This window comes from Echiichthys vipera, assembly GCF_963691815.1.
Source record: "Echiichthys vipera genome assembly, chromosome: 2".
NCBI classification, from domain to species: domain Eukaryota; kingdom Metazoa; phylum Chordata; class Actinopteri; order Perciformes; family Trachinidae; genus Echiichthys; species Echiichthys vipera.
Window position 1 is genome coordinate 25,127,281 of NC_139827.1, and position 16,416 is coordinate 25,143,696.

General features: G+C 40.7%; 1 protein-coding gene across 1 annotated transcript in view; it reads left to right on the top strand.

Moving 5' to 3' along the window:
• cnnm2b (cyclin and CBS domain divalent metal cation transport mediator 2b) overlaps nt 1–15,240 on the top strand; it is a gene marked incomplete at both ends in the record, with an annotated part of 43,626 nt that extends 28,386 nt beyond the window's left edge. The window contains 7 exons of the mRNA XM_083922447.1: nt 1,827–1,970; nt 3,692–3,829; nt 6,243–6,412; nt 9,049–9,142; nt 10,966–11,028; nt 13,508–13,686; nt 14,959–15,240. Coding sequence (XP_083778573.1) covers nt 1,827–1,970; nt 3,692–3,829; nt 6,243–6,412; nt 9,049–9,142; nt 10,966–11,028; nt 13,508–13,686; nt 14,959–15,240 — 1,070 coding nt within the window. The remainder of the gene's footprint in view (nt 1–1,826; nt 1,971–3,691; nt 3,830–6,242; nt 6,413–9,048; nt 9,143–10,965; nt 11,029–13,507; nt 13,687–14,958) is intronic.
• Nucleotides 15,241–16,416: the final 1,176 nt, after the last annotated feature.

The following is a 16,416-nucleotide window of genomic DNA, read 5'->3' on the forward strand; positions in this document are numbered from 1 at the left end:
TTCCTCGTTATTTCATCTGTGCAGCACTGGGTTGAAAATGTGATCATCGATCTGCTTTATTTTAATAGCTTTGATACTTTCGATACCATCAGATGTTAATATCGTATTGTTTTGAAACACGTGGTACTGAAAGATACTTAATTTCTTTTGACAACCTATAGAAACAAGTGGATTTGCGCTGAAAAAAGTGATTTGAAATGAAATGATGTCCCTTCACTGGCGTATTTCCTGAATTTTCATGGTCAGTTCAAACTTTCAAAATGAAACTATCAATTATTAGCCAGAAAAAAAAAATTGGAAGATTTGTTTATAAACCTGACATGGAGTGGATGCTGTTAAAGAGAAGGAAGTGAGCATTGATCTGTTTGACTGTACTGTGCTCTTGCTGGCCACACCATTTGCCTTCCCCTCTCTGGGCAGTTTAGAGTAATTGCTCGCTCAAGGACTTCTGGGGCCTGATTGCTTTAACCCACTGAGGCTCCATTTGTGTTTGTCCAAGTTAAACCCAACCCTCCGTAATAAAGCAACATGCTCAAGATGTCACTGACATCTTGAAAACAATAGACAGACTGTTCTTGGACACTTTGAAAATAAGACTTTCCATCTGTTTGCAGACTCTTTGTAATGGTGGATTTCTAATGTTTACATTATTAATACCCCTCTTTGGGGATCTTACCCTGCCAGCCTATTAGGTGTAACATGAGAATATTTCTTGAAAGCATCAATTCTGCATCTAATGCTCACTACATTCTCACATTCTCATCTCAGACTCTGTACACTGCACATCAGTGCGCTGTCACGGCGTTGCGAGGAAGCAGTGAGCTGCAGTGCAATAAAACACTCTGGCTGATCAGCCCTCAGTCCTCTCAGCCTCTGCTCGCCTGCACCAAAGCAGCCAACATTAGCTGAAACAGCATGTGAGCACTGACTCAGTGATGTACCTGTGCTCTCCAGAAATAAACATGCACACAGGCTCGCACAGCTATACACTCATGCACTCACACTCACGCGTGCATGCACACGTACGCACACGTACGCACAAGCACACGTACGCACAACCACACTGACGTCCTCCATTATTTACACCAAGGTGTATCTGCATGCAAACGGCCCATTCCGAGACAATCTGATCACACAGCGGCGGCTTCGCCCGGTCTGTTCCTCCACTCGGTGAGAATATCGCCGGGGCGGAATGGAAACTTCATTTTGCAGGGGCTAATATTAGCCTGGGCCTCTGGAAAATTCCTTTTAAATGATCACAAGCTGAGAAAAGGCAAAGAATTTGTTTAGCGTTTTGCTTGACAGTATTCTCTGCATACACGGCAGTTTGTTTCCTTTTTCTTTTTTTCAGATGGTACAGCTCACAGGAGGGTCCTGGGAACACAGATGTGGAGTGAGGGAGGGCTAAGGGGACCCGTGATGAAATTTAGGACTGTCAGTCTGTCTCTGGCTGTTTGAGTTGCTGCTGGCACTGTTAACACTTGAGCTTCAATTGTCCTGCATCCCTGCTCATTTAGAAGACACAGTTTGTCCACTGTGTGTCACCTGCTCTGCTAGTAAGCACCCTCAGTGTCGTGACAGTTGCAACACAATCAGAAATGAGTGATTTATAGTTTTCACAGTATAGAATACAATGTGTAAAGTATTTATCTGTGATACACGTTAAATTGCTGCACTATACAATTGATCAAAGTGGACATATCCATGTGTGTCCCTGCCTGTTTGTTCCCTTGTACCTGCCTGATCTATATTTAACTCCTTTTATCATTATATGACCCAAACTTTATAACCTGTGTCTGTGTATCTGTGTGTGTGTGTTTTGCTAGGAAAATCACACCTGGCCATAGTTCAGAGGGTGAACAATGAGGGTGAGGGAGACCCTTTCTATGAGGTTCTGGGTATTGTCACCCTGGAGGACGTTATTGAAGAAATCATCAAGTCGGAGATCCTGGACGAGACCGACTTATACAGTAGGTTCCCCCTCTCGAAGCAGAATACCCCCTTAGACCATAAGACCTCAAAATATGTCCAGCCTGTCACAGTAAGAGCACCAGTCTAAAATGCTATAAACTGGTGTCTGTTTGATAGGTCTATTACATTAAAACCAAATGTATGTGGGTCCAATACATGCAGCATTATTATCTAAATCCACGTTTGTGCACTTGCAGGGGCGTTCAAATACACATTTGTGCTGCTAGGTTGTTGACAAAGATTTTATGGTCATGGAACAATATATCATGATGCAGATATGTGACAAAAAGCATTGTGAAGCTGCAAATTGATTTTGGTTTGATCAGTTGTTAATTCTGAATGGTGCCAATATGTGTTCGCATGCATTAGACTCCAATTAAAGTGCATTATTAAAGCTGCTCTTGTCATTATTTTTCTATTGACAAAGGATCAATTGACTACATGTTACGTAAAAAGTCGTCGCTCATAGTGATGAACCCACAGAGCCACAGGTCATCTGACCCTGTAGTTTGTCCCTGTTTTAGTTTCTTTCAGGACATTGTTTTGATTTTCATTGACAGTTTTCAGAAGCAGAAGGCAGCTGTTTTCAGTGAAAAAGCTCTGATAAGCCGCCGTAAACCCGGTGAACATAGTGCAGCAAATAATTGTGAGTGTTGTTCCATGTCCGCTGGAGGTGTAAATGAGAAACAGACTGCTAAGACATTAGCCATAAGATTTAACAAATCTGATATCCGTCTGCCCTTACTTTACAGCCTGTTCTGTCGTCCCAAGAAAAAAAAAAATCAAATCCTGCTACTTTATAATGTCCTTGGTTAACATTCTACTGTGAGTTATGTTTGTGTTTTGTGTCCCCCTGAAAAACGTAATCCGATACTATGTGTCTGTGTGGTTCTGGTCTGCTCTCTACCAACTCCTGAGAAAATATCTGGCTCTTTAGTCAAATAAATGTTCACTAGCTTATTGCTAATTGCTAAAGTTATCTGTCTGTAATTCAGGGACTCATGGTTTTTACAGATTTGTTGCTGAAAACAGCTACCTGCTGAGCTGAAAGATGCTAAATTGTGGGGGAACTGTGGAGTCATCACTGTGAATGACCGCTTTTACGTTACATACAGATCATCGTTTATTTTAAATGTTTGATTATAGCAGCTTGAAAAATGCCTCCATCATAAAATCAGTTTGTGGGACAGAGTTTGAATTCAAGTTTGTGGCCGGCTGAGCACTTTTGAGAATGTTACTTTAACTAATTATTTAATTATTTAACTATATATTTCTTAAGTTAATGTTGATAAAGAATTGTGTTGTGCACCAAAACATAAAAAAGTTTTTTTCATTTGTTGTACTCATTTCTTGACTTGTTAAAATAATGTGCCATACCAAAGCATGTGCTGACTATACTGTAACACCTCAAATGGTAAAGGCCTGCAGACATGGAGTACGTGCCAGTCTATTTGTTGCCCTAATACATATGGCTTTAAGTAATGCTAAGAATGTGGTAAGCTAACAGTGTAGCCCCCTATAGCTCTCTTTTAGTTCTGAGAAGAACGCCACAGCTACATTTCCGGAAAAAGCAATAAGCTTTGGGTAACTCAAGTTTAGTCACCCTGTGACCCAGGAGGACAAGCTCACTGTCTCTGGAGTGGCGTCGATCGACCTTTTGCTGTTCCACAAAAACTTTTACTTTGTGTCTCATGCTCGACTTTTCATTTTCCTTCCTCAGCTGACAACAAGACTAAGAAGAAAATCACCCATCGGGAAAGAAAGCAGGATTTCTCTGCCTTCAAGCCTACCGACAATGAAATGAAGGTTAAAATATCACCTCAGCTTCTGCTGGCTACCCTGCGTTTCCTAGCAACAGGCAAGTGGGCTGCGTTGCTGCTTGACTTCCCCCAGTGTGCCCTCAGCCCCTCACTGTGGGGAAAGTGTGTGTGTGTGTGTGTGTGTGTGTGTGTGTGTGTGTGTGTGTGTGTGTGTGTGTGTGTGTGTGTGTGTGTGTGTGTGTGTGTGTGTGTGTGTGTGTGTGTGTGTGTGAGTGTGTGTGTGTGTGTGTGCGTGCGTACGTACGTGCGTGCGTGCGTGCGTGTGTGCATGTGTGTGAGTTGTTTGTGTGTGCATGTGTCCGTATGGGCTTTGAGTTTTGGGCAAGTGGGTGAAGGGAGGAGTGAGTATGTGTGTAGAATGAGTATTTGTTGTTTGTGTGTGAGGGAATGAGTTGTGTGAGGACTCACAACAAGTGTGTTGGTGTGTTGAGGTGGAAGGCCTCTCGGGAGCGCGGCACGGGATGTCTGTGCAGACTGCGCGCGGATCCAGAAAAAAACCTGCAGGCGTCCGTTTGCTTGTGTGTCATGCACTGAGGGTTACATGTTGAGATCTTAGCTCACAGCTTTAAAAACACCACCCTGTTTGCTTACATGCGTTCCTCAGTGACATCACATCCAGCATTTTTGGCCTATGATCGGGGTTCTCACACAAGTCGACATTCTTAGTGTAAAATGTGAAATATTTCACCCGTTTTCCCTTGGGAAATGGATTTCTGAACAGGCTGCAGAATATCCGAGCACTATTACAGCAGCAGCATTAGCAGCAGCAGCAGCAGCAGCAGTAGTAGTAGCAGTTGATTAGGCCTCATCGCAGTTGGATTTGCTTCAGAACTTTGACCTAGCAGCTAAGCATTGATTAAGTTCCTCTAAAGGCTATTAGGAAGTTTAGTTCCTGGTGGTGGAGCCAGCAGCCAGCTGACACATATCATCGCCGCTCAGATGAAGGAGCCGATTGGCCTATTAGCAGACCAGTCACAATCTGATGCAGTATTTAAAAGTTATAAATTACATTTACAACAATACAACAATGGCTGCAGCAATCTATTGGGTTTTTTTTTTATCGATACAGCCCTAAATCACAAATATACTTCAAAGGGCTTTACAATCAATTGAACACCCTCTGTCCTTAGAATTAAAGAGTAAAAACTCTAAATACATAAACACAACATAAACAAATAAAAACCCTTAAATGGGACAAACCTTACCAGCAGGGGAGGAACAGACATAGGCAGAAGGTGTCATTTACACAAAGTAGACTAGAATACATGGTTCCCACGGTGCCTTAAAATCCTCAAGAAAGTTTGTAAATTTGAGTAGGGAAAAATCAAGGCTTTGAAGGTTTTTGAAAATCAACATAAATAGACACGGGTCATTGAAAGTGCTTGTATTTATATATTTTGTGCGTACATTAAGTTGTGCATTTTATTTAACGTTAGTAAAAAGGCTGCATTCTGCTGTCTGCGTGTCTTCAGCAGTTGCATCATTGTTTCACATGTCAGCCTTCACACAATGCTAAGGGTTGTAACAGTAATTAACCCTGATCCTTGTCTCAAACTGTGTCATGTTTAGCCCTTCGATTTGAGGGAATTGGGCTGCTTTACTAAACAGATAACTTTATTAAAGAAAATGTAACATTATTATACATAAAAGAACACAGAAAATAAAGCTAATTAAACATCATGTGTTCAGTAGGCCTATCAGTCAATTACTCACCATTTGAACTAAGAATAAATAAAAATGTTATAAATAGCTATATGACACAATTTCTAAATCGCTCTAAGCACAGTTTTCTACATTATATGTTCTCTAAAAAATGGTTTTCATGTCGGAAAATATATACACCTATACTGATAAATACTGATATGTCTGAGATAGCTTAAATATATCGGTCGGCTCTATTAGCTGTGTCCATAGCTGTATTAGGAGACTAGAAACAGAAAATATCAACAGTAGGTTGCTGCTGCCAACAGTGTCGTTAGAACAGGGACAGAAAGAGAGTTAATAGTTTGAGTTAGATGCTTTAAAACATCTTTCCAAAGGAAAGGGCTCCATGATTTAGATGGGAGGTGGACAAGTGAACATGATGCAGATACTAGACGAAAAAAATATTAGCCTGACTCTTCCTCCTGTGGAGAGTCAGACTGTCTATGCCTGACTTGTACGACAGGTCAGCACAACTTGGGAAGAGAAAATTGGTGTTTCTGCGTGATGCCAATTTTGCCGATTGGATATTTAGTCAATAAAATGTCAGAAATGAGTGAAAAGCTCCAACCAACACCATGATTGGTTGGAGTGCTATTGTCCAACCAGCACTCCAACTAATCATCTTAGCCCATATACATCACCAAGTTTCTAAAACTCTCAAGTATTGCCTCTTATGCATGTGTTGGGCTGTAATTTATGATTTGAATTCCTCATAGTTTCTCTCTCTGTCTCTCTCTGGTTCTTCAGAAGTCGAGCCCTTTGCACCGGTGCAAATGTCAGAAAAGATTTTGCTGCGCTTATTGAAGCACCCCAACGTCATCCAGGAGCTGAAATATGATGACAAGAACAAGCGGGCGGTGGAGCACTACCTCTTCCACAGGAACAAGCCAGTGGATTATTTTATCCTCGTACTGCAGGTGTGTGGACACAATGAAGCACAAATTGAAGGACATATCTCAAACACCGGACACACCGCTGGGCTCCTGCGTTTGAGACAACTGACAGCATAAAATTAATTTATGTCCCTTACTAAAAAACAATTATTCAATCAATAGGAAAGTAATCACAGTATTTGTAGCATAACCAAACTATACTATACATTACACTTTTTTAACTTTACACAATTTAAGACAGGGACTTGCTGCTGTGAGAACTACAGCCTATTGCTGTCCTTGTTCCCACCGTTTTCATAGTATGGCCATATATCTAACAGAGCTGTACTCAGGTTTGTTCCCACAGGGACCACACATCCTATAGAGGTATGCATGGTTTGATTGTACTGCAGTACTGCGGGACAGTTTGGATTAAAGCAGGCAACAATATCAGATAAACAGCTCATTATTAATAAAAATGTCTGGTCTATATGATTAAGCAATAGCTGACGTCGGGCTGAGTAACGCCCCTTAGCTTTGATATAAATACAACACAACGACCTGAAGTGAGATAGTGCTTGTATAAAATAGTTATCAGGTATAACAGTGTGACATTTATTAACATATTTAAATTTAAATCACGTTTTATTAATAAATAATCAGGTTCACAATAAAATCAGCTCTCCTGGGTTGGCTGTCTGCACATAAGCGTAGGCGGTTGCTAAGGAACGTAGCCTACATTAACAGCTAGCATAAGCTAGTTCTTTAGTTTGGATTCACCAAAGTCACACAATAACATGAACAAACTAACCAATCAAGGCAGCAGTAGACCAGCAATTCATGTGTTCTGAAAGGTAAAATTATTGTTTTTCTCGAAGTAGTCTGGTGGCTTTGAAGAGAGCTTTAGGCTTCAGGTCCCCTTCAGAAAGGGCTGACTGACGTGGTAATGCAGGGAAAATATTCTGAATATAGTGCACATTTACATTGACTTTTTTGAGGAGATGCTGCTCAATTCACTCCTCCATAGTTAGGCCACCTAGGAGGTCGAAGTTAATCTTGAAAGTTTCCATTTTGTAGCAGGTGGCTAACTTTGTTAGGCTATCAGTACAGTAGTTTGTTTTTTTATGTTTTCGGGTTGTCCATCCATCCCATTCATGTGAACGGGATATCTCCCTCAAGGGATTTTCTTCAAATTTTGCACAGAAGGTGAAGGTGATCTGATTTCGAGCTTTTTGAGGTCATAGGTCAAGGTCTATGTGACTTCACAAAACGATATGAAACTAAACTAATAGGTTTAACTAATGATGTGATGACATTTTATATACAAAAGGTCAAAGGTCAACTTCACTGTGACATCATCATCAATGTTTCTTTCCATTATTCAACACCGTAACCACAGAACAGCAGAGGAGACATTTAGTCAGATACTGAGCTGGTGACTGTTTACATTTTCTGTGCTGCCAGATTGAAGGTGTGTGTGTGTGTGTGAAGCATCCACATTTCACCAAAAATACACTTAATAAATTGAATTAAATTCCTCCATAGTCTTCACTACATACACTGGAGATCAAAATTAGAGAACAAATTATAAATACTTGATTGATTCTGAAATATTGTTATTTTTTATTGTTCATAATTTGATAGAATATCAACTGTGGCTATACCACTGCTGTACTAGCACGTTTTCTTTTTAAATAACCAAGGCACTTCAACAAAAGCCTTTATTTTGTGAAAACAAATAGTGAGCAAAATTAGAGAACAGTAACCACTGTGTCAGAAGAGAAGATGTAAACAATGTTTTCTTCCAGCCTCTTCCACAGTTCGGTAACTGTAGTGGGTTTCCTGGCCGTTACTTTGTTGCTAAGGATTTCCCATAGAGAATCTCTGGAAAATCCTTAGCGATTCAGCGATCCTTAGCCATAGAGTTACAATTATTTCTTCAAAAGCAGATCAAAACAAGTGCTGCTGACCTTCATACAGCCTGACAGTTTGAAAACTGGTCCGAATGTCTGCCCTGTCTCTGAATGTGTTGCCGGTGCCAACACACAGTCTTCCTCTTTCGTCGTAGTGCGAGTATCAAGTCTTTAAAAAGGCTGAAGATCAAGGGAAGTCCTAAATCAACTATGCAGAGTTGAAAGTCATTTTTTCACCTTGAAAATACAACATGTGAATAGAAATACATTCACATACCTTGTATATTTCCTGTCCACTAAGTCAATGTGTGTGATAACTGTGGATCAAATAAGGTCCAGGTTGGACATTTGTGGGGTCACTGCCCTTTAAGACCAGGGGTTGGAGCAGATTGGGAGCTATTAAACAGAGTAGGGATTTCCTACAAGCAGTAATAAGAAAAGGAAAGAGGGAGGGAGAGGGTGGTGGATTTGTTCTAAACACATGAATGATGAATAAATATGTCTGAACAGGAAAGGTGGCAGATTTTGAATAGGGTGAAAGTGTTACTGCAAAGATGTTGTGGAAATCCTAGATTGAAAAGATAATTGACACAATGATGCACAAAAGCTCCAAATTCAAAATGTGAGAGTTAGTTCGATTTTTTTTAAAAATTAAAAAAAGGATAATAAAACGAGTATTGTTGGTTTGACATGTGGACGAAATAAAGAACCAAGTTAAAGAACATGGTTTGTTTAACTCTTTGTCGTCTCTGGATCTTCCTGTCACAGGGGAAAGTGGAGGTGGAGGCAGGAAAAGAGGGGATGAAGTTTGAAGCAGGACCGTTCTCCTTCTATGGGATGATGGCTCTGACCGCCTCGCCAGGTAAGATCCCTGACTGGCCAGCTCAACTTTGTGCGTGCAAGAAAATCAAGTTTCTATGAAGACTTTTGTCAGTTAATGTTTGGAAAACCCCCGTTGGAATGGATCTTTGAGTAAACTATAAGAATGTAGCTTTGAATGCAGGTCTAGGGCATTCATACTGGGATCTACTGTAGCTTATGTCTAATAAAAATAGGTCATAAATGAAGCTGGGCACAAAACTTTACTGCTTTTTCGGAACAAATTGAAATGTGTCCATAACACCAAGTATCAAAAAGTGCCAAAAACCAGACACTGATTTGTTGTAATCATAATTACATTTGTATTTTGTTCCCTCATCATACCGAGGTATACTTTCTGCCATATCTGTCATATCTGGGCCCTTCTGTGTGGAGTTTGCATGTTCTCCCCGTGTTTGTGTGGGTTTTCTCCGGATTCTCCGGTTTCCTCCCACAGTCCAAAGACATGTATGTGTTAGGTTAATTGATTACTCTAAATTGCCCCTAGGTGTGAATGTGAGTGTGAATGTTTGTCTGTCTCTGTTCGTCTCTATGTGCCCTGGGTTTGACTGGCGTCCTGTCCAGCGTGTACCCCGCCTCACGCCCAATAACAGCTGGGATCTTCTCCAGCCCCCCACGACCCCACCAGGGCCAAGAGGTTGAAGACGATGGATGGATGGATGGACTTTGTATGATTGTTTTGTGTTTTAATACAAATGAATTGGGGTTCCGGGGAGAACCGTGTCAAAAGCAGCCATAAATTACATTTATTCAACCTTTATTATGATGGGGCGCAAACTGAGACCAATGTCTCTGTTTAATTTCTATATTGAAATACAGTATGGATTACTGTTTTATTTCACTTATTTTATATTGGTGTCAAAAACGGAGTCTCTCTGCAAAGAATAATGCAAAAGCACCACTTTAATTCTTGTGTGAAGACAAACTTTAAAAAAAAAAATACATTAGTCAACTGAGCGGATGTAGCCCTATTGGTTTCACCTTAGGAATATGGCAAAAATGATGTTTACTTGAAATTACTGAAAAGTAAACGATAAAAGCGGCAATTTATATTATGAAAAACATATATTTTTGTTTTATACAGTGTTAAGAATAACTAAATCACAGCATTTGAGAACATCGGCTCCTTGTGTCAAATAAAAAAAGTTTTTATGGAGCAACATTTATGTTCCTTAAAGCATAATATCAAAATACATTCAGTTTTGTTATAGGGCACTCAGGTATGCCATCAACACTAGTATCAAAGCGATAGAGTAGAGTAAAGTTATTACATATTTCTTTGTTATAACTTCAAGATCAGTACACGTTGCATGAAATAAAGATGCTAAAAAGCCTTTTGGCAGCAATATAAATCAAATTTTAGACCTTCTGTGATTCAAAGCCTACGTTCCCTTTGATGAAAGTCTACAGTCAGTGATTGTAAGACTGACACGTTGGTTACATCATGAGAAAGCGTCACCTAGTGATCCTCTCAGTTCATTCATAAACTACAGTATTATTCACAGCCTTTCTCTACTATTGTGATTCATGGGCGGTGAGTTCTGAGAGACACCTACTGGTCAAACAGTAGAATGAGCTTCCTGTCGTGTGTGCAGGCACGCAGCAGACGCAAACCAAATACTTTATGATGAGACATGATGTGCATTTTTTTCTGATTGGTTGTTTTGCTCCTGGTTATACAAGTGTTGCTGATACTTCTCTACTATCAGATTAATGTCTGTGTTTATTTACTGGTTATTTCTCAATGTTGACAGACTCTTCTTCTTTTTTTCTTCTCTTATATCTTCCCTCTCTCTCCCCCCCCAGTGCCTCTATCCCTGTCTCGTACATTTGTGGTCAGTAGGGCTGAATCATTAGCAGGATCTCCAGGTACAGTGGCCTTTTCTACCTATACATACACTAACCCTCACATACAGTATGACACCATACTAACACCACCCCCTCGACTGATTAGATGTTTAGAAAAATAATTAAAATGTTTTCGCTGAAACTAAAAAGTTGAACAGGAGATTGTGTCTAAAGTTTAACTCTGAACACTTTGTGTTACCTACCTTGTCGTGGTCTGCATGACCAGGGTTTGTTTTTTGTTAGTTCGCATGCATTCTGTGTGTACATGAATGCAACATGCACTGTATGTTCATGCGTGTATAAGTAAAAGAGAAAGAGGGATAGAAGAAAGACTTAACACCCTCGTCCCCTGAGCCATTAGTCAAGTGGCTGAATGGTGTTGGAGACTGGAGGCCCCAGAGCGGACCCAGGCTCCGCCCCGCTCGCCCCTAACCTTTAACCCCCTGACTACATAAACAAGACCTACAGTTACAGCCCCCTGCTGGACACCACTGAGCACACATACAAAGATACGCACATGCACATATGTTCACATGCACAGGCACATGTACGCAGTGCACACACACGCACACACACACACACACACACACACACACACACACACACACACACACACACACACACACACACACACACACACACACACACACACACACACACACACACACACACACACGTGTATCCGGAAATGCAGATGAACAAATACTCTTCCTCTCTTTAGCCGTGATCTACAGGTTTTTCTACAGTTTGGCATCCAGCTGCGCACACATTTGTGTCTGCGTGTGCGTTAATGCATTATGTGTGTATCCTTGACACACACCTGGCCCCTGCGGCCCCTAGAAAGTGGAGTACTAATCCACAAGAGTTCACATGCCAGGTCTTTGGCCCACTGCGCTCGGTCCGCACACACACTCACACACACATATTCCAACATGGGATTACATACATTCCAGTCGGCGTAGTAGCATTAGCGTTGGCCAAGCCGTTTCCACTTTGTTGTGTGTGATTTTCACTAGGCTTCTTTAAGAAGTGGAAAACATAATCTGGCTTTAATTAAAAAATATTAAAAAATAAATAAAAAACAGAACAAGTCTTCTATGTGGTGGTACATAGAAGGAAGCAGCATCACTGGAGACCACCGACTCAATACCTGCTGTATGAAACTCCCCTCACATAGAGACTTAAGTAGAAATTAGATTTCCATACATCACAGCAAGCTTCTGTGCTAATGTCTCACACTTGACCTGGCCAATTTTTTCCAATGCACAGGATCTCAAGTAGTGCAGCTCACATAGTTTAAGAAAAAAACCTGTTAGAGCAGATATTTCACAAGTTTTTGCATCAATAGCTGTAAAAATCTGGTAAATATGGTCATATAGACGACGCACTGTGCTGTACTTATTACTGGGTCGATTCACAGGTTCATGCTATGGAAAACACCTAACCAGGCGAAACAATGGTATGAATTTATAGCAAGTGTCATATTAACTTGGAAGTACATTATATTTATTTTGTATGTTGTTTTATTATTGGCAAAAAAAGGTTTTCCTATTTTGTTATAATTCTGATTTATTTTTTTATTTTTTTATTTTCATTATTATTTTTTTGTTGTTATTCCTTTCACATTTTCAAAATAAAATAAACTAAACTAAGATGAGAGCAGTAGAGATGTGAAAGATTATCAAGAAAGAAACGACCGGTACCTCTGTTACAGCCATGACAGTGCTAACCTGCTGATGCTAAGTAGGTGTAATCTTTACCACGTCCACCATCTTCATTTAGCGTGTTAGAATGCTTTCATGAGGTAATTAGCACTAAACAAAGCACAGCTGTGGTTGTTCAATGCGATTAGTTTTGCAGGTATCCGGTCATAATGCAAATTGAAATGTTGGACCTGATGATGGCACCAAAAGAGGTTCATCCTGCAGGGAACATGAATATTTGTGCCTAATTTCATGGCAATCCATCTAATAGTTGTAAAGACATTTATTGCAAAACCACGAACCCTCATGGTGGCGCTATAGAGCACACGTCACCAAAGTAATCAGGACTCATCCACAGATATCGCACCATGTTTCATGGAAATCCATCCAGAAGTTAGTGAGATATTTCAGTCTGGGCCAGAGTGATGGACAGAGTGACGGACAGAGTGACGGACAGACCGACGTACCGTTTGTAAAAAAGTAAAATGAGAACTGTAAATTCTCAAAGCCGAATGAAACCAAGTAAACCCTGCACAACCCTTGGCAAACCAACAGCGATAGAAAGACAGAGTAGATGACAGCCCAGCACGTGAAGTGAAGATTCCCTAATATCGACTTTCAGCAGAGTAGACCAGGAGAGACTGTCTTTGTTTCTGTATGAACTGTTTTATTGTGAAAGAAACACAATCAATGACAAAACCGTCCCAAAAAGGCTCAAAGGTTGGATCCATTTCCTTTCTTTACTGTTTGTCCGGGAGTTTAAATGCTCGCTCTCCTCTCACTTCACCTCCATACAGAAAATAAATCTCCCCCACGGCCGTTTGGACTCAACCACTCAGACTCTCTGAACAGGAGTGATCGTATAGATGCCATCACCCCGACTCTGGGCAGCAGCAACAACCAGCTCAACTCCTTCCTGCAGATCTACGTACCTGACTACTCAGTCCGAGCGCGCACAGACCTGCAGTACATAAAGGTGAGAACACACACAGGTGAGCAGGAAAGGCCCACTGAATCTTACAATGTGTACAGATGCTGCTTTGGAAGACTCTTGCACACGGCTACAGGGTAATTCATTCATTAGACAGTTGAAAAAGAGATTAATAAAAATGTTATCAGTCGTTTTTATAATTCAATTATAAGATACAAAAATAAATCAAAATTATTTATGAGATCAAATAAAAAAAATCATTCATTATGGATAATGAAAAACTTCCATAATTAATTAAATATATATATTTGCATCAATGAAATTCCCAAATTGATATTACAGTTTGTTTATAAATTTAGCAGCAAAAGTTTTATTATTGAGTAAATAAAGAATTAATTGAGTTTCAAGCTGCGTTAATCGGTATTTTTATAAAAAAAAAAGAGTTAAACGTGTAACTTGAAATGGAGAGCAGACAGACAGAGTTAGTGAGGAGCATAGAGGAAGATTTAGCAGCTGAAGAGCCTGATATTTCCCCCCAGAGGCCGAAGAGAGTGAAAACTGGACTGACATTCAACAGGTCAATCATGACTCCAAATGAATGATAAGGTTGGTCCATTTCTGCTGGGTGTTCAAATAGGTGACAACATGTCAATATTGTGTGGTGTTTTGTTTGTTCCGCCGCGCCTAAATGGCCAAAAACTGATGCATAGCGCTGCTTTAAGATGTTAAATAGACATTTAGAGCATAGCTGTTTTAGCACTTTGTATGTTATTCCCCGTATAGACATCCATTAATCTCACTAACATATTGATGTCCCACTCTGTTGTTCAACAAGACATTAATTAATCATGTTGGACTCAATCAATCCCTCTTTTTGTTCTATTGTCCTTTTAATTGATTTAAAAGTTTAGTATTGTGTTGATTTATTACTTTATTTATTAGGAAATTAAAACATTTATTCTTTTCAAGTTTGAAGAGTGCTAAAAAAAAAGCTAATTTAATACTAAAACTCCTCACTGAAACACATTTAATTGTTGTTTATTGGAAGGGATAGACTACCAACTTTATTAAATAATAATAATAATAATAATAATAATAAAAGTATCAAATACAAACATGGGGGAAAATGAAAAACAAGCTCACAATAAAAATGAATTTTCAGAAGCAATATAAAAGAAGGTTTTGCAAGACTGAGGTCGTTGGGCAGGTCGCTGCAGGGCGGCCTGCAGGTACCTTCCTGCCCGACAAGCCCAGCAAATCACAACCTTCCGCTCCGACGTTTGACCTCATCATTCCACTGTCCTCCCTGTTTCCTAGGTAACACGCCAACAGTACCAGAACGCCGTAATGGCGTCACGGATGGACAAAACACCCCAATCAACAGATAGTGAGTTCACTAAGATCGAGCTCACGCTGACGGAGCTCCACGACGGAGTGGCGACCCCCACCGTCGTCACCACCACAGCCAGCACCACTAGCACCACCCCTGTCGTGTCCGTATCTGTGGCCAACGAGACGTCCCACCTGCTCAACCAGCAACAGAACTGTGTGGGCCTCAGCAGGAGCAACCACAGCGCCCACAACGAGGGACCCATCTAGCGCCTGCCGAGCCCGGTGGAGATCCCAGACCCTCCACCCTGTCTCGTGGACACACACGGAGCGGTGGCGTAGATGGAGATGAGGGAAAGTGGGGAAGCAGAGGCAGGTGGAGTGAGGGCTCTGCTCCAACCAGTAGCCCCCAGTCAGTCAGTCAGTCAGTGAGACCCTTTCATTAAGGGGCAGTGGGGAAGATGGGTGCTGCGTCACCCTGAACGCCCCCACCTGCACGCTGTCAGAATCCCTGCTGTACTACACTCTCTAACAGAGGGTGCACTCGGACAGTACCTGTGACTGAGCTTCTATTTTGGGACAATCTGACACTTTCATAGCGGTGACTTGGACTAGAGGACGACGGAGTGCATGGAAACCCTGTCCCCTACACACACACACACACACACACACACACACACACACACACACACACACACACACACAGACAAACAACATAACACAACACTCGCTGTATTTTCTCCTCAGGCCAAAGACTTTGGTCCCCTTTTCCTACGCTGGACACAGACTGTTTTTTTTTTTTTAACATGCACACATATTCAGACACACTCACATTCCCACACACATACACACACACAAATGTAACTCCTCCACCCGTGCATCTTTCAGGGAGGCTCAGTCAACTGTTGATCCCTCACATCAGGGAGGACTCAAACCCAAACAAGCAGAAAGAACGGTTGGTCAAAGACTGCACCAAAAACCGCTTTGAAGGAAACCGTTAAACCACGAACCAAGAATGTTTTCCTGTATTTATTTATTTTATAATATTGTATGTACATATGTATGCATGGAGACGTGATATGACATAAACTGGCATACGAGCATGCACAAGGCATGTACACAAAGGTGTGCGCGGGGCACACGTGTCATATCAAAAGGACATGCTACATATATGGAGACGAACATCCATTCATGTGTATGAGGAGGTGAGGGTCTTTTACAGATACAGTATGTATATTACAGATCTTGTTATTTTTACTATTATCCTAAATCAGGCTTATGGTACGCTATCTTTTTCACCTTACAAAAAAAAATCACACTATTGCCTTTAAGAGAAATCATATAATTAATTATTTTAACAAAGTGCAATGAAAAGCAATTTATTTAAGAGATGATTATGAATAAAAAAATCACTGTATTATAAATTGACAGATATATTTGTATGTA